The 24,701-nt window shown below is 42.8% G+C and overlaps 1 protein-coding gene across 1 annotated transcript in view; it reads right to left on the bottom strand.

Moving 5' to 3' along the window:
* Map3k5 (mitogen-activated protein kinase kinase kinase 5) overlaps positions 1-24,701 on the bottom strand; it is a 195,453-nt gene that overhangs the window by 55,963 nt on the left and 114,789 nt on the right. The window contains exons 11-14 of the mRNA XM_021174435.2: positions 17,930-18,037; positions 8,909-8,958; positions 6,335-6,430; positions 3,093-3,174 (exon numbers count right to left, since the gene is read on the bottom strand). Coding sequence (XP_021030094.1) covers positions 3,093-3,174; positions 6,335-6,430; positions 8,909-8,958; positions 17,930-18,037 — 336 coding nt within the window. The remainder of the gene's footprint in view (positions 1-3,092; positions 3,175-6,334; positions 6,431-8,908; positions 8,959-17,929; positions 18,038-24,701) is intronic.

Here is a 24,701-nt window from a genome sequence, read left to right as displayed (position 1 = left end):
TTAGCTCCTTGGGTACTTTCTCTAGCTCCTCCATTGGGGGCCCTGTGATCCATCCAATAGCTGACTGTGAGCATCCACTTCTGTGTTTGCTAGGCCCCTGCGAGATTTTCATTTTGCTGAGCGGATGTACCCAAAGGCTCCATGAATTGGTATGTATGTTGAAACTACTCCAATCCAGTTGAAGTATACACAAAATAATTGTGCATACAAATCTCAATTATTGTTTTAAGAGAACCTCTAATAAAATTCTTATACAGGATAGAGGCTTGGAAAAAAAGGAATTGAGTTTTGGTTTATCATACACAGGTTGAAGTTTGACTTCTGTTTGCAGTCAGGAAGTGAAGCACTTCATTTTAATCCAGTAGCATGCTAATAAAATAATTTAAATAGGAAATGTTGAAAATAGTTTAGAAAACACCATTAGATATATATAGGAAAGTTATACATCATGTAAGATGTCAGTTAAGGCTTAATGATAGAGCTCTGGTTATGAAAGACACTGAGAAGAGGAGGCCAGGTGGGCTCCAACATCCTTCTGTTTAGAAGACTACTGTAGCCATTCATGAATGTATGCTAACGGAACAACCATAACATAGTTTCATAGACTGGAACAAATAGGACAGCTTCATAGACTGGAAGATACCTAGGAGTAATATTTGTAAAATTTATCTGCAGCACACTGCATTCTTGACATTCATGTTGCTTTGTTGTGACTATTGTTATTTAAAAACAACAAATTTAGCAATAGCTGAGGCACCATAGCAAAGAGAGTCCAAACTCGTAAAACAGGAGATGGTTGAGTTCTTGGACGAGGCTGTAAAGCCCATTGAGAATGAAAATCATTCTGTGTCAGAGAGCTTAAATGATTCCGATGTGACACAAAGGTAGACAAATAAGAAAGTTCCCTACCACAGAAGCTTGGTTGGCGCTCCCACACTTAGTGGAGAAGAGTGTGCAGGAACGCTCTGATGGACCAGAGCAGTATCGAACATGCCTACCGGGTTCTGAGAGGTCAGCTGATTGAACAGAACCCTCTAGATGTCTCCAGAGGATGACATTTGCATTCCCTTCTTTATTTAATTGGTCACAGAAGTTTTGATAGACCTGCTCAGCCAGGAAGGGCCTCTCCCAACACCTACTCCAAATGCTCCTACCAAACAGAGCTCTTTGCAAAGTGAGCCACTTCCCTTACACAAGAGACCGAGGCCAGACACATCAATCACAAACACTAGGCAAATAAAACCCGTGTGCCATGTGGTGCATTGACAGAAATTAATTCCCAGTCCCCAACTAGTGGTCCAATCACAAAACCACCCTTGTCTACCTCTGGTTACTGTTACCATAGCCTGGATACAATACATGCATATTTTTTGTCAAAATGTATGTAGTTCTTCAAAGGAAAAAAATGAGACAGAAGGTAGATGTTGATGCTTTAAAAAAACAGAAAGAGTTCCAGGATAGTCAGGGCTATATAGAGAAACCCTGTCTCAAAAAACCAGAAAAAAAAAAAAAAAAAAAAAGAAAAGAAAAAGAAAAACAAGGAATATATGGGGTTATGAGGGATTATGAGGGATTTTATGGATTTTCCTGCCTAAGACTTCATGATTTTATTTAGTGATTATTCTCTTTACTCTGACAATGGATTTGTATCAAGCAACACTAAATTTAACACAAATAAAACACAGATTCTAAGGGTCAAAAGAACATTGAAATAGGAGTTCAGAGACCTGATACAAATATATAATTCATACAAATAAGTATTACTGTCTACTACTCCTGTGACCAGCAAGCTAACACACTGAGAATGTTTTTTATAATTTTTTAGAAATTTTTTTTAAAGATTTATTTATTTATTTATTTTATGTATGTGAGGAACAGTAGCTGTCTTCAGACACACCAGAAGAGGACTTCAGATCCCATTACAGATGGTTGTGAGCCACCATGTGGTTGCTGGGAACTGAACTCAGGACCTCTGGAAGAGCAGGCAGTGCTCCTAGCTGCTGAGCCATCTCTCTAGCCCAAGAATTTTTTTTTTCTAAATTACATCTACCATGTTCTTATACCTTTAAGAAGCAATATAAAATTTATAAAACCATTAAATAATTACAGACTCTAACTTTAGGTGTAAGCAGTAATGATTGGTTAGTATATTAAAATTTTTCCTTTAACTGTTACCTCTACTGAGTAACAGTTAAATTATTTTATTTTATTTTATTTTTTAGTTCAGAGAGTGGGATGAAATTACCAAAGCAATCTAAAATGCACATATCCTGATCTTGGGTATTGGTTTATAGTTTTTTCTTTTTTCAATTTCACTTTAACGCTAGCTTGTCAATTTCAAAATGGTGGCAGTGCCACACACCTGCGATCCCAGCACTTGAGAGGCAGAGGTGAGAGGATCTAGAACTCAAGGTAGCCTTGACTACATAGTGAGTTCATGACCAAACTCAGACCGAGGGCCAGAGAGATTTTATCACCCAGAACTTTCACTGAGTGTTTTGTTCAACATAGCCAGGGGGAGACTAGGAAAAAAAAGTAAGGACACTGTGGCCCACACATTGAGGTTAACATCTCCACAGACAAGATAGAGTGAGTCATGATCATGTAAGTAAAAAATGGCAGCTCAGTTCCTCTGAGGACAGTGGTCCTCAACCCTCCTACTGCCCCAACCCTTTAATATAGTTCCTCATGTCGTGATGATCCCCAACCATAAAATTATTAGTAATTATTGTTATTATTACTATTTCTTATTTATTTATTTATTTATTTATTTATTTATTTATTTATTTATTTATTTTTTGAGACAGGGCTTCTCTGTATAGCCCTGGCTGTCCTGGAACTCACTTTGTAGACCAGGCTATTATAAGCTGTTGGACAAGGGTGCTGGGAACTGAAGCCAGGTCCTCTGAAAGTACAGAATGGGCTCTTAACTACACAGCCACCTGTCCAGCCCTCTTAATAAAAGGAAATTTAGACTCTGAGTGCGTCCATGCTTCACCCCACCACAGCGATGAGCCTCATTCTTTCCTATCCCCCTTGAAGTCAGCTTTCAGTTGCTCATTTGTAAAATGCATGCTGAATTCAGTCATTACCTCCAGGGAGTCACCTTCACAGTCTCCGTCCTCCGCACCTCTCCCCTTCTCTTCCGTGATGGTATTCACCATTTCAAAAAACCTACAACGATGAGAGCTGGTGTTCACAGTAATGTACTATTAGGTGCACATGGTTCTTCACTGCTCAGTAAACCCATCATGAACTGACAATATCTTAGGTGGGAAATTCATTTGGACACAAAACCCACCCTGCCTCCAGTGTGAGGAAAGCTTTGACATCAGTCAATAACTGGGCAGCCATGGGACACAAGCCTAATTTATGCAGAAACAAACAGTCCACAGAACGTAGTGAATACAGTACCTGTATCTAACTGATAGTTCAGCACGAGTAGCATGCTGGTCGGCCACCAGCTGAAAAGCTACAGGAAGTGAGGTCTCTGGTGAATTGAGCACCACACTCTCAGTTTTTGCTCAAGTTGAAAGATCCCAAGCCCAACCACTGTAAATAAATATATCCCAAATTGACTTCAGAAAAATAAAATTCAAGAACCAAGAGTCTATAGGTAAATAAACCACCAGGATTAGTATTGTGTGTGTTGGGGGTTGGGAGGGATTGGGGTGGGAATTCAAAAAGAAATCTCAGGTTGATAGGGTTTTCTAGAAATTTTCTAGAAATTTCTGACTGCAAATAATAGTATATGTAACATGGAACTAGACGGCCGGGGACAGACAAAGTCAGCACTGCTGAGGACGTGGACCATCAGATCAAGGTTACTGGTATCTATGTGACCTTAGGCAAACTCTTCCATCTCTCTGGGCACGGAACTGTAAAGCAGGGGATATTCAGGCTTCTTGGCCTGGAGGAGACTTATAGTAACACTTGTAGCCTACACACACAGCACACTGCCTTCACAAACGTTAATGTTGCTTTGTTGCAACAATTGTTATTTAAAACAACAAAATACCCATATCCTGGATATTCCAGAATGTCTACCACCTGTAAATTTGATCTGTTACTAAATCTTTTGCCTGAGCACTCCATTATTATATATAGAGATCCTATAAGTATTGTCTAAAATGTTGATTCAAATTAGGGCAGACTGGCTTACTTATGCACAGGTGACAGCCACCTCTTTTGATACAATTTTTTAAATGCTATGTTTTATTTCTAAGGTTAGTTTCAGCACCAAGCAAGGTATCTGAGAAATAAACTTGTCCTCTACCCTCTGAGTAAGCTTGAGGCCACTGATTCATATATAATATATGGAAAGTACTGTATACAGGGCTGCTTGTCTAACAGGCAGCTCTATGTAAGGCCACATAGGCAGAGCAGGTTACCATGTGACGAGTTTTCCTATACAACTCAGAAACGATTTCTGTGCCTCATTTTATCTGTCCACCCATTCACATATCCACCCATTTAACAAATACTCACTGAACATTTAGGGCCCCAAACTGTTCTGCCTAATGGGAACCACTAACTGGAGCTATTTTGGAGTTTGCAACCTATTACAGCATTCCCTTGTGTCTACTTTCTTTTGTTATTGAAAACAACTTTTTTCATACAATATATTTTGGTCATGTTTTTCTCCTCCCCCAATTCTTCTCTCCCCATTCCCTCCACTCCCATCCAAAACAGACCAGGCTGGCCTTGAGCTCACAAATCTGACTGCTTCTGCCTCCGAAGTGCTGGGATTAGAGGTGTGCACCCCCATGTCTGGCTCTCTTCCCCCAGTTTTTATCCTCCATGCCTAGTGCGCATGTCTTAGATGTCAATGAAATGAAAGCAAAGCAAAATCCCATGACTGATTAGGGTAACAGTAAACTCTGAGAAAGGTTAAATTGCATGATATGTTAGAAACAAAACTAAGATCACTCAAGAGGGAAATGTAAGCAAAAGAACGCTAGACAATGGCTTTCAAGTGAAACATGACTGTACACCAGCCACTAATGGAAAACCTTCCAGTGTGACTGTCTCCGGAGCATGATACGGAGTCCCATGTGCCCGGGTCAAGGCTCCATTTTTTTTCCCTTATTGGCCATATGATTTTAAGGTGGTTACCTCTCCAAAAGTTTTATTTCTTTATTTCTTTCACTGAAGATGGTAATCACACGTACCTACTAGGATACCACTAAAGATTAAAATGGATGCTAAGTTGGGGATGAGCATCAAGATAAAAGCAAGTCACTGTCTACCGAGTCGGTGTCTCAGTCATGTATTGTGGAGGTTACTTGAAAAGAGAACAGTTAATGACATTTAAATCCAGACTGGCTTTCACCTCTGCTCTGTCTTCTAAGTGGTCATTAATCTTCTACCTCGCAGGTGGCCCATCACTGTTCTAAGGGGATATGGAATATGTAACTAAGAGCAGTCTATCCGGGGAGAGCAATGCAAGCATATAGTAAAGATCATAGATTTGGAGTGGGGGCGGGGGTGGGGGGCACTGTCGATTTCACTGGTATAGATTACCAGGCCACATGGCCAGCAGAGAGGCCAGTATAATTAGTCTGAAGTGGGGCTCAGGTACTTATTGCTTACACTCACCAGGAAGCTCTAGAGGAGGCAGGGTCACAGTTGCAGACAGTCGTGAGTTTACGCTAAAGAATTTGATCATGCAAAATTGGGCACTCATTTCTAATAAGTAAGTATTTTAAGAAATGAGGCACTGTATTAAACAATTAACCTGCCGGCTGATGTTTTGTGTAAAATACACTGTGACTAGGCAAAGGCTTGATTTGATAGACAGAACCCCCGAATCCAATGCCGCATGCTTATAAAGCAGGATTCAAGTAAAGTGTGTACAACTGCCTTGCTGTGTGGTATGTATGTGTAACCACCCCGCTCTCTCTGTGTATGTAACCACCTTGCTGTGTGTGTGTGTGTGTGTGAGCGAGAGAGAGAATGTGTGTAACCACCTTGCCGTGTGTGTGTGTGTGTGTGTGTGTGTGTGAGAGAGAGAGAGAGAGTATGTGTGTAACTGCCTCACTATGTGTGTGTGAGAGTATGTGTGTAACCGCTTTGCCATGTGTTTGTGTGTGTGTGTGTGAGAGAGAGAGAGAGAGAGAGAGAGAGAGAGAGAGTATGTGTGTAACCGCCTCACTATGTGTGTGTGAAAGTATGTGTGTAACTGCTTTGCCATGTGTGTGTGTGTGTGTGAGAGAGAGAGAGAGAGAGAGAGAGTATGTGTGTAACCACCTCGCCATTCAGAAGCCACTTGTTTTACTTGAAAGCAGCGATCAAGTGAAAACAGCCCGTTTCACACACAGTGACAAGCGCATACCTTTTACAGTGAAGTTCTGTGCAGAAGTAGATTTGGAAGTCATCAGAATTGTGAAGCACATAAAGGAAACAGCATCGTTCTTCAAACTTGGAGATGCTGAAACAAACCAAAACCCCACATTATTCAAACAAACATCGCTTCCACATACCTCTAATGAAAAATAAGTGGTTTCTATATCAAACCCTGCTACGGACAGCATCACTGCCATTTACAAATAGCACTTTCAAGAGCGATATTCCCCAGACCATAATACAAACATTAGGTATTAGTCCTACTCATCTTTGCAGAGCAGCGCAGCTCTGCTGTGTGGAACATATACATGAGCTACACGTTGGGTTTGGTATGGAGATGAGTCCTATCGGCACTGACCCACACTGTGCGGGATGCATACACACCAACTAGCTGCCTGGTTTCAGTGATTCTCGGCCTATGGGAGAAACTTCCAGAGCTAGGGAGACAGTTCATACAGGTAGTAAAGGCACTGCACTAGCCGTAGAGATTTTAAAGGAGCAAAGCAATGTGGACCAGCTTGAACTGGACACAACAAGTGCTTTACTGCAGAACAACATGAAGAGTTTGGAGTTTGGTGGTTTATGCCAAAAGTTGGCTAATGTTTTCTGTAATGGGCCTGATAGTTAAATATTTTAGGTTTTACAGGCCAAACCATTCAGTTCTGCTATTGGAGCATGGAAGCCTTAGCTACAAATGAGACCATGGCTGTTGTCTAACAAAACTTTATTGATAAAACAAGCAAAGGTCCCTACTTGGCCAATGAACGTAACTTATCAAGCCTTATTCAGTCACCTTTGGTTTTCTTCATTTGGGGACGTGCAGCTTCATTTGGTTTTTGAGAAATGGCCTACCTGTGTGCCTTAGGGTGACCCCACACTCACTACAAAGCACAGACTTTCCCTGAACTCAGGTTTTTCTTGATCCGGCCTCCCGAGTACAAGGATTACAGGCGTGTGTCACCATGGCTAGACTTTATTATTTTCCAAGATTTAAAATAAGACTGTCATCATCATCTCAGGCCAGGTGAGCCCTCCCCCACCCTAGCTACCCTATCTCTACTCCAGCAAGAAGGGCTTTGTGCTCTTGGCTCTAAATGCATTTCTAGTAAGCCACTGCTCACCTCACACCACACCACCACTGGCTGTCCCCCTTCCCATCTGACTGCAAATTATTCAAGAGGACTTGCTAGCTTCACCACCTACATAGCTCTAGCAGAACAGGACTTAATATGGTACACAGCTGGTGCTCAATAAATGCCACTGACTTGAGCTGGGTACATGGGTGATGCCAGGCAAACTGTGGAGCTGGCTGGGTTGTTCCTCGGTTTGTCACCCTTTCTCTATAGAGGAGGAAGCCAGGTAAAGGTGACAGTCTTTGAAGTTACAGAGCAGAACCAGCAATCACCAGATGGCGGGAGGTATGCTATGTACACGCCATGAGTCACAAGAACTGTAAGGATGGGCTGCCAGGCCTAATTAACAAGGGCTAATTCGATGTAAAACAGATCTGTTGAGGTGGAATGGAAATGCAGAGCAACTACAGCGGATGGACTGTTGAAGAAGGCAGCAGTAAGTCAGGAGCACCTTGCTGACGAGTGCTTTAGTGGTTGAATATTAAGCGTTTAGAGCTTTGAGAAGGTATTGATTGGAAAGACATGAGTCAGCTGCTTCATCTCGCTTGCTTCTATTCAATCACTCCTGAGGTAACAGGTAGCTCTACCTGGGAAACTAAAATTATCTGTGACTCACTACTCTACCAGTTCATGCTCTAACAAAACCAACTACAGTCCTTGCAAAAGCAACAGGATATTGCACAACCCGCCTGCAGAAGTCTGTTTGTTGTCTCCCATTTCCATGGGGGTGGGGGTGGTGGTGGTGGTGGGGACAAACAGTAGTAAACAGAATTTGGCCTGAATGTTGAATGAGTCTAGAGACCTGGACTTCTAGACGACAAAGTTTCAAACACTTAACTGCTGACATTCGATTCTGACCCATAACCTTATTTCTAATCCCCAGGAGAGAGCACTTTTTTTTTTTCTTTTTCTGAGTCATTGGCATTATGACAAAGTTTTAGAACTGAACTGGTTTGTCACTGTGACCTCACAAACATAATTGCACCAACAGTAACCTTGGGGGAAAATTTAATGAATTTCCTATTTGTATGTCATCATTAATTGGAGTTCAGGGTGTAGCCTGGTTGATGTCCTGCAGAGCTTGGATCCACAGATCCTGGTAACACAAAGGTCAGGAAGCCATCTTACAGCCTTAACCAAAAGGTCAGCCAGCGGGAAGACCTCTACACGGCTCCCTTATAGCCACATGCTGACTCCAGGCCACAGTTCACATTTACCCTGGAGTCACAAGCATGGGGTCAGCTCAAGGATCTAACGATGGTGAGGTACTGTTCACAGCAGGCCGAGAGGCTGAAGGCTGAGTCTTTATAACAAAGAATGGTTCTTGAAATGTTTTTCAAATTTAAATTATGATTTAATTTAATAAAATATGCTATGAATATCTCAGAAGCGAGTCTTCTAAGTACACCAAGTGGACCAGGGAGCCTTACCTTACTCCCCTGACAGAGGAAGCACCGAAGTTCCACTCATGTATACCTTTCTGAAACACAGGAGAAGATGAGGAACAATAAATGGAAAAAAAATCATAAAATCATTTAATATTATTATTTTTTAAAAACAAAGTTGTTTTCCTGATGTATAGCTCCTCACGAGGAGATCATCTGACTGAGCCCACGAGGGTGATGTTTATTTAATAACATCTGTACTTCAAGACAACAGCTTTCAAAAAGCCTGCAAGAATTACTGTCATGAAATTTAAACTTTGATTTTAGTTGTAACTACTGTGCTTTAATTTTAAGTAAACACCAGAACGAAACAAAGCAACAACCAAGTGATCAGGGTAGCTGAGAGGCTATGGTAGCACAGTGGCTCCAGTGAATAAGCTCACATTCCTTTGGGCTAGCTGCCAGCTACCTTCCTTGCACTTGTGTGTTTGAGTTCACATGTATGGGGTTTGGAAGCACACGCGTGCAAATGCATGTGGCGGCCTCGGGACAACCTCGCCTGTCCTTCCTGATTTCTCCAGTGTGGTGCAGCTTTGCTCTTGGGCCCCACGGGCAGCTGTTTCCATGTCCCCAGGTTTGGGAGTGAGTGTGGGTGCACACGCTCCACTCCTGGGCTTTTAAAGTGCTGGTTCTAAGACTGGAACTCCGTCTCCACGCTTCTATGAAGCACATTACTGACCAAGTCATCTCCCCAGACTTAGCATATCTTTTCTGAGAGAGAAAATCAATCTGTATAGCCCAGGCTGGCCATGAACTTGCCATTGTTCGGTCTCAGCTTCTTGAGTGCTAGGATTCCAGAAGTACACCCCACAGCCAGCTTGGAACTAACTTTAGGTAGAAATTTCAACAAAACCTCTGTATCTTTTTATTTTTCATAAATTAATACGTGTGTATGTGTGTGTGTCAGAGTGTATCTGCATGTAGACTGTCCATTACAGCTCAAAGGAATTATTACATAATTTATGCAAAACTTAATATGCTAATAATGTTTGGACATAAAAATTTGATTATTATGTGACACATGAGTGATTCATAGAATTCATGTTTTAAAAACTTAAAATTTATCTCTCAACCATGACTAAAATATCCTAATTATTATCAAATAATTGTTCTGCAATCATTTTCCCTACATCTCCCAGACTGACATATATGTACAAGGTGAGCTTTTTACCTTAGCCTTCCTACCTGGTTTGGTGTGGGGCCTGCGTGCTAGTTCAGCTGGCCATGCGCTATACCCTGGCTTTCAGTCCTTCCACTTAGCAATAGCTAATTCCTTAATCACCTGCTCCCTGACTGAAGAAGGCGGCCAGATACTCTGCCATCAACATCAGTTTGGGATTTTATTCAGTTTTCTATCAGCTTTATTCAGAACATCCACACAGTTTTTTTTTTTTGTTTGTTTTGTTTTGTTTTGTTTTGTTTTGTTTTGTTTTTAAAGCTTTTCTAGACAGTCCTATAAAAATGAGCCAACAGGATTCAGTTTCTTTTTGAACTTGCCGATCAGATGCTGAAATCCAATGGACTTCCTTTACAAGGCTCCAGTAGATGGTTCTTTATTTAGGAGTCTGACAGCCAATTGGAGCGAACTTATCCATCTACAGAACTCTGTCTGTAAGAGCGAAGACCCAGCGGATGACTCTGAACTTACACTAGGCAATGAACAATGTCTCAAGCTCATCTACTAAACCAGCGAGTGGCCTTCCATCTTGTGACTGACAACAGTGACAAGACTGTCACCCATGCCATCACCAACTAACACCCATGCCAGAGCCTGCCTGGGATTCTTTAGATGTCGTTCCTGCTTGATCTCTTCCTTCAATAACAGCGAAACTACCCTAATTATTTTCTTAATTATTTTTTTACCCTCTGTAAAAGTTATAACAGACATTGAAAAACTCATCAAATGTTTGACCACAGCATGCAATTAATAGTATGATATGTAAAACAACCATGAAAAGAGCCCCTTCCCCACTGCTCTGAGGTTGTGGCCTTGTCCTGGCTAGTGAAACAGAAGCTGAGCTTTGCAGCTTTGAGGTGGTCTAGAACTCTTCTCTTGGCAAAAGCAACCCAAAAACCTACAATCTCTATCCACAACTCCTATGTCTTTCCTAGGGCCATCCAACCAGGAGTGCGGATAGGCCCTCTCAAGTTTGATGCAAACTATTAAAAAACCAGTGTTTAGTGCACCTTACTGGGATTTGAGCAAATTCTGTTGTGAGTTCCAGGGAGGGAGGGCAATGCAGAAAGGCCTAATGGGGAGCTGAGGCAATGACTAGGTCACTAAAGCACTTACCCTGCAAACACAGCCCCGAGTTTGATTCCTTAGAACCCATGTAAAAATGCCAGGGAGTGGCAGGCCCCATGCAATCCCTGAGTGGGGCAGAGGCGGGAAGTCAACCATTCTGTCCTACCTGGTGAATCCAAGGCCATTCAGTGACCCTGTCTCAAAAGGGTCAGCACTCATGAAGATGCCACCTGAAGTTGTCCTCAGCCTTCACACACACGCACATATGCATGTGCACCTGGACATATACATACATGCATGTGTGCACATGTACTTGCACACATCGGTGAACCAGTAAACCGATGAAAATGTGTGTATACATTTAAATTAAGAAAAAGAAAGGCCACATATAAAGGAACCAATACTAGACAGCAGCAAATTAAAACAGCAGCCTTCGGCCTCTGCTCTCAATCTCATATTCGCTCCTATTGTCTGTCAACATGAGGTCAAAATGTCTACATAACTGTGTGACCCAGACTTCGCTGCTGACCTATATCTGACTCAAACGCACAGTGCAGCCTTACCTCTGCAGTCTGCCGCTGAGCTGTTGCCCAAGACCATGGTTGGGCTGGGACTGGGAATGAGAGCAGAGCAGGCTGGGTGGCAAGTACACACAGCTCTAAAGTGGCACTGGGAGAAACCAAGGAGGGGTTCCTCAATAGACCAGGCTGGTTTGGTAGGAAAAGAGCAGACCATTTCCCGAGTATCTGGTTCCCCGAAGGCTGCTCTGCCTGGACACATCTCACTACAGTACTCTTAAGTTCAAAGCCTAAGCTGCAGCCACTGCACTGGAGGAGGCCCGACCGTCACGGCTAGCAGGGACTCACCACAGGGAGGCACTGGTGAGCTGCAGAGTAAGAACCAGGATCCAGAGATGCAGAGCCGGGAGAGGTTAATTAGCCCCAGCAGACCCCACACCATGGGGTCTGTTTGTTTGAACAACAGCAAAGAAGCACCGTTTTCTAGGAACTGATCCACCCCAAATTCCACGCCCTGCCCAGGGCAGGAATAAGAAGTAGGAGTTAGCAGTGAAAGTGGTAGTAATAATTTAATAATTATACTGTCAGGCCTTATTGCTTACCTGAGGTAACAGCCATTCCTCCCTTGTCACTTCTCCCTAGCTAACAGTAACAACAGGGCTTTTGGATTTGTTGTTGTTGTTATTGTTCAGGATTTGCTGGGGCAGGGAATTTCGTCTAAACTGGCCATGATAAGTTCAAGTTCCTTACAGGTAGGTGGCTGGCTTTTGTTATGAAGGTTTGGGCTGGATTCTCCTTTCTGGGATGCTGTCTGTATGAGGCAATGCCTGGAGTAGCTGTTTATGACCATGAGAAGTCAGCCAACAACTTACAGAGAACTCAGCTCAGAACTTGGGTACAAAATCCCCCTCAGAAAGAACCCGTCTCTGAATTTCTCAGGATAGGAAATACCGTTTCCTTCTTGGTTGAGCTGTTTTACTTGGGAGTTATGACCAACACAGCATAAACAGGAAAGACTGACCACCTTGAACTGGGTAAGAATCCTTCACACAGTTATCTTGGCCACTCTACATGGCCACTGCTAAGAGCTGGGCTAAGAGAGCGCAGGCAGCCTTTGGGTGCTGAAGGGTCCCTGCCAACCACGCTCCTGATTGAGAAGCCACACCACAGGCTAAAAACACAGGTTGCTTAAATTTCAACCCTAAAAGGGAGAGAGAGGGATTTCAAATAACCACACAGAATGCCTTGCACGAGGCTTCTCTCTCTCTAGGATTTTCTTCCACGATACACTCAGGTACTGACTGGAAACAGCAAACGCCCAAAGGGAACAGGTACAGGGCTGGGATTCATTAACTGTGCCTCATGCAGTAAGGCAGTTCTTCAAGATTTGGACTGAATGGATGTCTACAGAGAATCAACTTACAACCCAGAGGGACGCTGGTTTGCAAAAGCTGACGCCTTGGTACATGGACTATTTTACTCTGACCACTACAGGGGATGGGATACCACAGGTGCCGCCCACACACGTCAAGAGACAGTGGGAGAAGCAGAGGGGTGGCTTAGGAGTTAGAGCATCCACAGAGAGGCCAGGCTTATTCCCTGCACCTACAGGATGTCTCACGGACATCTATAATTCCAGTTCTGATGGATCCCGGGCCCTCTTTGGATCTTTGTAGGCCCCCAAAATACATACGTTGCATATACATGCATGCAAGCAAAATAAAATAACTTTTTTTAAAGAACACAGAAGTAGATGGTGGCTAATTCACAGCCTAAGCTAATAACCCTTCCTCACATACCCATTTATATCTTAACACATGCATTTCTTAGCATACTGTAAAAATTGTCAGAGAGAATAAAAACATCCACACCAGACCCACTTAACAGAGAACCCTTCTGAAAGAGCAAACAAAACATCTAGTTGGAAGAAGTACTGTTTCCAAAATTCTCTGGCTCCGTCCTTGTTCTCTTCCTGTCTTCCAAAATCCATTGGCTCTGCACTCATTCTAGGACTGTGTTCATCGCTAATTCCTTTAGTCGCATTCTGTTCCAAGTGTCCCTGGGTAACCTTGCTCTTTCCGGTTAAGCCTCTGAAGATCTCTCCTAGTCTTGCTCCCCACCCAGTATAAGACCATGTCTGCATCTACTTCAGAGTGTTGTAAACAAGGCAGTGCACTTCAAAGAGGTATGATTAGAACACACATTGATTATGCCCGGGATTGTCTGAACAAACTGTATCTCTGTAGGTGCTTGTAGGTCATCAGTTCCAAGTGTCCGGGTCCAAAATGAACCTCCCCCAGAATTCACCTTTCCCTTCTAGGTGAAACCTAGAACTTGCTGGTGTTATCACTCTTAGACTTTGAACCACTAACACTTAATAGTTCCATTTAGTTAATCTTCCTAATGACATTATACATTTTTTCCCCTTTTCTTTTCAAGTGACCCGCCACTCTGCAGCTGCAACCCCCCTTTCCTGCTCTAGGTTCCTTGACTACTTCATTTCTGGTTCTTTCCTTTAGCAGCCTTTTTCCTGTCCCTCCAGGGTCCAAGATTCCCAAACTCTTATGTCAAGCTGAGATATGTCTTATAGTCACAGTGGTAACATCACTGACGGAAGTTCTGTGCATTTAGCCCTGTGCTGGGGGACTCCTGGTAATTATCACATGCACTCTCCTATAAGTTATTGTCTTTTCTTCATGTAAGGAGGCTACAGGAAGAGTTATCTGGATGGCCCAGGTCACTCAGCAAGCAACAGGTAATACAAGCTTTTCCACCTTCGCAGCAGCTTCACTCTGACCCTATCCTGGCTATTCTATGCTGTCTTCTTGCCAGCCCTTAGACTTTAAGTGGCTTCAATGACAGACAGCACATGTCTAAATTCTCTTTCCTCATTCAGGAAACAAATTGTGATTTTTTATCACCCTGCCTACCAATATATTTGCCACTGCCATCATCACCTCTCCCTGGTAAGCAGGAAAGGCTCCTATCGACCCTGAACACCCCAGGCTCACACTTGCTTACACTGCCTCCGTGGGACTTTGCTCTCTTCTTCCAAGCCGAGGTCATTCTTTTCCCTTTTCTCTTCCAGTCCTGCTCCAAACCAAGGCCCAGACTCCGAGTCCTTCCAGAAGCTTCCAAAAGAAGCTTATTGATCCTCACTGAACTTCATCGACCAAAGGTCCACAAGGTCTTCCCCAGAAGCCAGCATGGTCCCACAAGCCACAGAACTCCTCATAGGGAGGAAGCGGCAGGCGTTTCATCACATTATTCCTCACAGGCCTCCTCAGGTGTCACAGAACGCTCGCTCCAAGGGAGGGCTCAGTTATATACTAGAAATGCTACTGACGTGGTGTCTGCCAGTCTCTCCTCACAAAGAACACAGAGAATGCCTTAGCTGTCAGAAAGTTCTCACCAAGGCAGGTCCCTTTATGGATAAGTTAGTACTATAAAAAAGACAATAGTACCTTTTGGAATTTTCTACATTAAGGGCTAGATAGCTGGGCCTCATAACACCACTCCTAGTGGCCGATATTAGCTCGTATAAGATGTATTTTGTCGTGTGAAGATCCTTTAGTTATTATAACCTGTTAGTGGGCAAACTATAAAAGTCTAGTGCAGCTAGTCCACAGTTGTCTCATGAACATGGTAGTGGAGCCAGCACTCCACAGGTTGGATCTGAAAAGGTCACAGTTCTGAGAGAAGCCATTTGGAGGCAGATGCACAGACATCCTTTTGAAAATGGATAACTGCACACTCATTGGGTGGTTTCATGCTATCCAGCCTGTAGCCTGTCTGCCTAAACACTACCCCTTATCAGACTTAACAGGACCGAATGTATTCAAACATACAATAACTTAAAATATCAGGACAATCAGAATCAGGGTGCTGCAGGGCAGCTGTCTGGTTTCTGTGACAGGTGACTTGCTAATGTTTTGATAGACAGGGCCTGGGCATGATTGACAGCTGGGAAAGGCTTATCCCAGCTGATGTGAATACCTCAGTGCATAAGTTATTCTTCCTGTATTATAAACATGCTGTACGGCTGGGCCTGCTTAGCCTCCGACACTGGTGGTTCATGCATGTGAGTTCTGACGAGTCAGGTGGGACACACAACAGAAATCCAGATTTTAATCCAGTTCTTGTCGCCCAAGTGCCAAGGATCAAAGGTGCCATCCTTTGAAAACTACCATCCCTAGGAGCCCAACTTAGTCATAACGTCAAGGAAACAATGATTCTTCATCATTGGCTACAACTGAGACATTTGGAATGCGCACAGCCCTTTATTAAACTTGTTCCCAACCACAGCTGCACATCAGACTCACATGGCGATTTTCCTATCAATGTATGTGCTGACTCACTCTAACAATGCACAAACTTATAGTTATTCTGCAGGCTCACACAACAGGTAGCTCAATGTGTGTCCTAATGGATACTTACAGTCCCCCAAATGATACTCTCACATTGTTAAAAGCATAAAGCAAGGCTAAATTCTCAGGTCTGAAAATTAGGGGTCAGCTCTAATTAAAAAAAAAAAAAAAGCAGTCATTTTATAATTGTTGTTATTATCCTTAAAATATTTGTGGTGCTCATTAGAATAAAGGGCTCTGTGATGTGCACTCTCTGCATCACTTCATATAAATCTTTAGATCAAAAGCGAGGGAGGGAAGGGCTTCTTTTAGCTCAGGTTGGCCTGAAATTCACCATGTGGCTGAAGATGGCCTTGAATTTATGATTTTCCTGCCTATACCTCCCAATACCTGGGTTTACAGACACAGCAATAATGTCTGCTCACAACAACAACAAAAAACAACAAATTATAATTGAAAAGAAATAATAATAAATACTTTATCATCATCTTCCCTTGTACAAATGAGGACACTGTGGCTTAGGAAATTCATGTTGCATAAGAACAGTGATAAAATCTAAATATATTCAAGTCTATTAACTTACAGTTTTGCAAACTCATACCCAGTTTGTGCATTATTTTTACCTTGTCACCACTGTATACATCTGTAGGTCTCCCTCAGTAGTTTGTCACCACTGTATACGCCTGCAGGTCTCCTGCATTGGTTTACTAGTCACCACTGTATACATGCCTGCAGGTCTCCTGCATTGGTTTACTAGTCACCACTGTATACGCCTGCAGGTCTCCTGCATTGGTTTACTAGTCACCACTGTATACGCCCGCAGGTCTCCTGCATTGGTTTACTAGTCACCACTGTATACGCCTGCAGGTCTCCTGCATTGGTTTACTGCCTCCCAAGGAAGAAAGTAAGTCTCATGAGAGGAGGAGTTTATCTTGCCTGGCACAGAGTAAGTGCTCATCAAACAGCTATCCAGGGAACAAGTGAATGAGTCATGCTTAAAGAAAACTGAAACAGTAGTTTGGAAACCAATTATAACACAAAAAGTCCCTCAAATAACCTTTCCCCCAAGACTTCTCTAATACAGTGCTTCCCCTGTTGCATGGGCAGGTCCTGCACATTTCTGCTTTTTAGAGTACTTGAGTTAGTGTTAGAACTGATAAAAATCACACCTGTAATCTCACTATTTGACACTGAGGCTGGAAGATTGAAATTTAGAGGTCAGCCTAGCCTACATATAGAGACCCTGTCTCAAAACAAAGAAAACCAAAATCAGAATGCACTTCTGACATGCAAAGGTTGACTGCACGCTGCCAGGAGCAGATATGGCAACGGGGGTGGGGGTGGGGTAAGGACTTCCAGGAACCAAATGGAAGTGTATATCCTACCTTATTTTATTCAAACAACACAGAGTCAGTGCTAATCTGAAATTCAGCAGGTATCTAGATAAACATACATTCAGACACAATGATAATTATAGTGGGCCAGTGCAAGCCTACAGGTGCCTTTATTCTAGCAGGCTTCCTACAATTAAGAAACAGGACATTTACAACATAAATTTTAAAATATTATTTCTTTGGCATAATTTTGAAAAATTACCCCTTTTGGACATAATTTGGTTTACAGCATGAATTTCTAAAACAAAGAAAATATCCCAATTTTTAGCACACTTGAAATGGTTATACCATCCACACTATAAATCTGAATTATACCAAGTATATCCTGCTAATTGATAAAATTCATAGCCCCAAATTAGCAATGTCTATCTTACAGCATGTACTTATGGCAAGATAAACAGTCAAACTATTTTTCTTAATTAACACCTTTACTGAGGCGAGACCAGAAGGGCAGAAGGCCTTATCTTAATTGCTCGGTTTACCTTGTCATCAGGGAGAACATGCCAAATAGATATCGTCTTCTCCTCAACTTCATTATTGATAGACAGGTAAGAAGGCTGATAGATTTTGGTTGGCTCTAATATTAATACCTAGAAAAAATAAGGCAAAGAAGTTTGCATTAGAGACAACTGCTACCATAAATCCAGCACCATGTGGAAGAGGCTTATAGGTTCAACTGCTGTAGAAATCATCTTAACTTGGGATGAAGGCCCTAGGATCTTCTGAGTATTTTGTGATATGCACTTATCCCAAGGACCAGCTTTTATTGCTAATGGATTGTAAGTTATATTTCAAGTTCCTTAGTTCAGCTATTCCAGGAGAACATAACAATTGTAAAAAGCTTCACGCTTGTAACTATGGCTCTTATGAGGCAATGATCATTGCAAGTTCAAAGCCAGTCTAGGTTACACAGTGAGTTCCAGGTCAGCCTAGGCTATAACCGAAGACACACCTCATTCCCAGAACTTAGATTAATCATCATGTAATACATATGCTATTTCTATTAAAGTAAATGTGTCAAAAGTGGCAGAAACGTGATGAAGCATTTCTGTACACTGAAAGGCTCTATTTCTAGAATAGGAATTTGGGATTCTCTGCTCTCACACTCTGTCATAAGGAGGTGGAAGGATGGTTTGTAGCCATGAAAATGTATTTATAAATAATTTGTGATTTTGTCGGAAGAGGTTTATATATAATCCAAATCAGATATAGCTATGTGAAATAATAAAAAAAAAATCTTTGCATTGCCTTTGAGATAAAACTGGAATCTTCAATAAGAGATATAACATTTTCTCCTATTTCAGTGATATCTGAAGGGCATGGAATAAGCAAGTTGAGAATCTATATTGAAAAGTTTCATGGAAAAGTTTTATTATTATGAGTATTTTGTGCCAAGAGGGAATGACATCAATATACCATGTACTGCCTAATTTTAAAGTTGTGGTAGTTAGTTTTGTATAGATCCTAAAAGTTAATTTAAAAAAAAAATTGAGGGCTGGTGAGATGGCTCAGTGGGTAAGAGCACCCGACTGCTCTTCCGAAGGTCCGGAGTTCAAATCGCAGCAACCACATGGTGGCTCACAACCATCCGTAACGAGATCTGACTCCCTCTTCTGGAGTGTCTGAAGACAGCTACAGTGTACTTACATATAATAAATAAATAAAATCTAAAAAAAAAAAAAAAAATTGAGACAGGGTTGTGGGTGTTCCAGGCTGACATTGAACTTGCTAGACTTCGACCTTCTGGTCATTTGACTCCACCCTCCAGGTAGAGCACATGCCTCCACCACTGTTTTAGGTGGTGCTGGGGACTAAACCAGGAACTCATGCATACTAGGCAAGCATTTTGCCAACTGGGCTTCATCTCTAGTCCCAAGGCCTATTTTATTTTTTTTAAAGGCAGTCAAGAATGTTTAAAAAGAAGAAGGAAAAGGCCTTACTTCATTACTGAGAACCTGGAATGGTTCTTTGCACTCTGATGAATAAAGTTACTTCCAGAAGTAATCATGAACCAGGCAGGTTTATCAGATAAAACTTGAAAAGAAAAATCCTTCCTAGAGCTCCATTATCAAGAAAGAACAGATTCACAAATGCATCAAAACATGCAATGCAGCCTGAGCAAGGAGGGACAAGAATATGGGTCAGAAAACTGGTTCATGGCCACATACCAGGAATCCAAAATAGTCATTTTCCTTTACGTTTACTATCACAGAATACTTATGTAACTTTATGTACAGAGAAAGGGTACAGGAAAACCTCCAACTTTTCCTTTAGCCTGAGAACAAAACAAAAACAAAAACAAAAACATCTCACAATGATGCCTGAGTTCTGACTCAGGACCACGCCCCTTAGCCGGTAAACCAAGTCTCCAACTCCCGTCAGTCAAGCTCAGAGCTGCTAAGACTGAAGACTGATTTTCAACTGCCAGTAATAGAAATGGTGCTGTCTGGGACCTAGGTAGAAGAGGGGAGAGGGAAGGGGTGGGCAGGATCAGGTGTGGGAAGAGACAGAAGAGAGGCTCAGAGGGCAGGAGAATGAATTGAAATATGCAGCTGCTGGGGTGGGTTTGGGGTGAAGGGAATCTCTAGGAAGTCTCAGAGACCCGGGATGGGGGGGGGGGGCTCCCAGGAGTCAATGTGGGTGACTTTAGCAGAAATGCCCAAGAGTAGGGACGTGGAACCTAAAGAGACCACCTCCAGTGGCTCGACGGAGGGATGAGGACACCAACCCATCCACAAAACTTTCAACCCAACCTGTCTAAAAGAAAGGCAAGAACAAAGATGGAGCAGAGACTGAAGGGATGACTGACCAGTGACTGGCCTAACTTGGGATCCATCCCATGGGTGGGCACCAATCCCTGACACTATTACTGATGCTATGTTGTGCTTGCAGACAGGAGCCTAGCATGGCTGTCCTCTGAGAGGCTCTATCCAACAGCTGACTGAAACAGACCCACAGCCAAGCATTGGATGGAGGTCAGGGACCCCTATCAAAGAATGGGGGGAAGGATTGAAGGAACTGAAGGGGATGGCAACCCCACAGGAAGACCAACAGTGTCAACTAACCTGGACCCCCTGGGAGCTCCCAGAGACTGAACCACCAACCAAAGAGCATACACAGGCTGGTCAGAGGTCCCCAGCACATACACAGCAGAGGACTGCCTTGTCTGGCCTCAGTGGGAGAGGATGTGCCTAATCCTGTAGAGACTTGACGCCCCAGGGCTGGAGGGGCCACCCTCTAACAAAGGCAACAAAGGGAAAATTGGGGGAAAAACTCTGTGAGGTGGGACCAGGAGGGAGGGCAGAATCTGCGATCTAAATAAATATAATAATTAATAATAATAAAAAGAAATGGGGCTGTCATATCTGAGCAAGCCAGTGTTTAAGGTATTTAAACAAGTAATAGATAACAAAAGATAAGGATTCCAAAAGATCTTCCAAGGTTTCTTCACCAACAAAAGAGAATTCTCTGTTCCCCAATTATCTCAGAAAAGCACAGACCGAAATGAACTCCCTCTCCTTATTGTCACCCCAAATGTTCCCAATAGATAAACTCTGAACTAAGCGTTCTCAACTTGGGACAGGGAACAAAACAAGGTTATCGTTGTCTAAAGTTCCTGGAGCCCTGTGACCTGCCCTTGAAATGACAAAACAGAAGGCATCCGTAAGATAGCCACAGAAGGGCTGAGGAATGGATTTAGAGGGAGAGAGGAGGAAAGGAAGGGAGCAGAGATGAGGGAAAGGGAAGAGGTGAGTAAAGAGGAGGTAGGAGGAAGAGAAGAATCAACCAAGAAAAAGGAGGCAGCTGACTGGAGCCTGGCACCCGACCCAGCTCATGTGAGGCCAATGCTCTGGCTTTCACTCCAGCCAACGTTACGACAATTACAACTGTGGACGCCACTCATCTGAGCCAGGAGAGCAGGGCAAGGTCATAAGGCCAGCTGTTAGTGACCAGTGCAAATCTATGTCTCTGTAGAGATGCAGAGCACCAGGCCCCCTCTCTATCTGCATCTCCAGGCTTTGCCAGGTGAAAAGCAAATCTCTTCCAACCCAAAGAGGAGGTGAAGGAGAGAATAAACCAGACTGAGCATAAGTAAACAGGGCCATCCAAATCAATTCCCAAACTCTCCGCCATCTTTGACCAGGTCTAGTTTTGTCTTTTGATTCCTGGATGGCAAAGCAGCAGCTCTGAGAACGAGGAAAACAGAAGCAATCCAGCATACAACTTCCCAGACCAACTTCATAAGTGACGATGTGACCATCCTCATCAGGACCACCAAAGCCCCCACGTATGAGCCACAGAGGATGCTACCTTGAGGACAAGATGTTACAGTGACCGACACAGCACCAGAGGGTTCCTTTCCATCTGGGAAGAAACGTAAGTGGCCAATTCGAGACACAGTGACAATTTACTACCCAAATATGTATGTGTGTATGTATATATACATACATCTCTCTCTCTCTCCCTCATCTCTGCTATTTTATGATTTACATTGTGTGTCTTTTTTCTTTTACATTTACAATATGTTTTCCTTATTTCTGCAACAATATTTTTTGCACTTTCTGCAATGCTTATTCATATATGCAGATACAGGAAGGAAGATAGGCACGTGATTCATTGGAAGTAGTTTTTATGGAAATAGGAACTTCCTGGTAGACTCAGGCTTTCTGGAATTGATGCAAAATAAAGTGTAAGAAAATTCAATTAGTTAGGCAGAGTGATGCACATTTGCTCTGGAGGTTGAGGCAGGATGCAGTCTGAGAACAGCATGATCAACTTGGTAAGACCTGGTCTCAAAAATTAAGAAACAAACAAACTAATAAACAAGCTGTGGTATGGGTCAGTGTTAGAGAGAGGAGGGGTGGGGTCAGTGTTAGAGAGAGGAGGGGCAGGGTCAGTGGTAGAGTGCTGGGGGTGTGGTATCATTGAGAATGCCTGACCCACATTGTCAAGTCCTTGGGTAAATAAGAATTAGAAAACTGCAATTTTGAACTCAGTGTAACAACGAAGCATAGGAAAGCTTTGAGGGTTTTGTTTTTTGTTTTTTGTTTTTTGGGTTTTTTTTGGGGGGGGGGTTCGAGACAGGGTTTCTCTGTATAGCCCTGGCTGTCCTGGAACTCACTTTGTAGACCAGGCTGGCCTCGAACCCAGAAACCCACCTGCCTCTGCCTCCCAAGTGCTGGGATTAAAGGCATGCACCACTACTAGCTTTGAGTTTTCTAGTTACATATTCTGGAGTAGGAGTGAAAGAAATAAGCACAAAACACTCTATTTTAGTCTCTTCAAAAACAGCCACAAATAAAGCATGAGGTTTCAAGAAATGGGATTTCTTGAATGTGTGCACGATAATATAATGTGTGCACGATAATATAATGTGTGTAAGATAATGCAATGTGTGCACAATAATGTAATGTGTGCATGATAATGTAATGTGTATGTGATTGTGTAGTGTGTGCAAAATAACGTAATATGTGCACAGTAACATAATGTGTGCAAGATGATGTAATGTGTGCGTGATAGTGTAATATGGTAAGATAATGTATGTGTAAGATAATGTAATGTGTGCATGATAGTGTAGTGTGTGCACGATAATATAATGTGTGCAAGATAATGTAATGTGTGAATGATAATGCCTATGTGCCTCAGCCTGCCTGTGGAACACAATGCCAATGCCCTACAGTGCTTACTTCAAGACAGCTCAAAGAAACAGACTTTGCAGAGACAGTTGAAGTCCCATGGTTCCTTCCATATCTCATCATTCCTTGTCAAGACAATTTTCCAGAATGTCTGGCAATTCTTATACCCACCAGCAAAATCTAAAATGTTTCTGTCCCCCTACCTTTGCCAATTTTAAAAGTTATACTAATTCGAGTCCAGCAGACCAAAAAGTATTTCTCAACTTAATTTGCATTTTTCTTGCCTACTTAATTAGGCTAATTTCCTTCTCCTATGGTCACCATCTTTAACTTTTACATTAGGCAACATGTCCATTTTATAGCATTTGTAGTAAATACTTTTTCTGCTTCATAGATTTGTATTTTGCATGTTTATGGTAGTTTTTTTTATAAAGATTTTATTTATGATTTATATAAGTACACTGTTGCTGTCTTCAGACACACCAGAAGAGGGTATGAAGTCCCATTACATATGGTTGTGAGCCACCATATGGTTGCTGGGAATTGAACGCAGGATCTCAGGACCTCAGGAAAAGCAGTCAGTAGTCTTAACGGCTGAGCCATCTCTCCAGTCCCTGTGGTAGATTTCGAAAGGAACTCTTTGTTTGTTACATTACAGTTCTACACATGCCAGGCAAGCCCTCTACACTGCGCTACATCCCAGGAGCCTCCATTTTACTGTGTATATAGATATAGGTAGATGTCTGTATGGGCTCATGTATATTTGGGTATGTATGCACATGTAGCATATAGCCAGAAGACATGATCAGGTGTGTTTCCTTGGAAGAGGCCATCCTCCTTAAAAAATTAGTTTTATATATGAGTGTGTTCTGCTTGCATGTTTGTCTATGCACCACATGTGTGCAGTACTCAGAGAGGGCTGAAGAAGGCAGCATGTCTCCAGGAACTGGAATCCCACTGTGAGCCATGGTGAGGGTCCTCTGGAAGAGCAGCCAGTGCTCTTAACCAATGAGCCATACATATCTGCAGCCCTCACCTAAAGGGTCCCACACTGGCTTGGAACTTATCAAGTAGGCTAGGCTAGCTGGCCAGTGAGCCCAAAGGACCTTCCTGTCTCTGTTTCCCCTAGCACTATAACGCCAGTGGATCTGGCGTTTTACAATGGGTTCTCCTGGTGGGACTCTGCCTCTCCTATCTGCACATTGAATACTTTATGGACTGGGCTGTCTTCCCAGCTTGCTTCCTCCTCCATTTTTAAATGAAATCAATTAGGAGGAGACAATATTTTCCTCGAGGAACTATGGGAGCTCTTCTTGCTTTAGAAAGTCTCTAAGAGAGACAAGGTGCCTAGAATGCCAATACTTTTGAAGCTGAGGCAGGAGAATTTCAAGTTTGAAACCAGGTCTAGATACACAGGGGATTCAAGGCCAGTCTGGTATGTAGTAAGGCCTTGTCTTCCCTTCCATAATGGCTGTCTGTCTGTTTGTTTTAAGTCAGGGCCAGGGGTGTCTCTTAGAGGTAGAGTGCTTACTTAGCTTTGATCCTCAGTACAGAAAAGAGGGGAGGGAAGGAGGAGAGGGGAGAGGAGGGGAAGAGAGGGGAGGGGAAGGGAGGGGAG

This window comes from Mus caroli, chromosome 10 (assembly GCF_900094665.2).
Source record: "Mus caroli chromosome 10, CAROLI_EIJ_v1.1, whole genome shotgun sequence".
Taxonomy (NCBI): domain Eukaryota; kingdom Metazoa; phylum Chordata; class Mammalia; order Rodentia; family Muridae; genus Mus; species Mus caroli.
The sequence above is the reverse complement of the archived record's forward strand: the minus strand, read 5'-3'. Positions and strand labels throughout refer to the sequence as shown.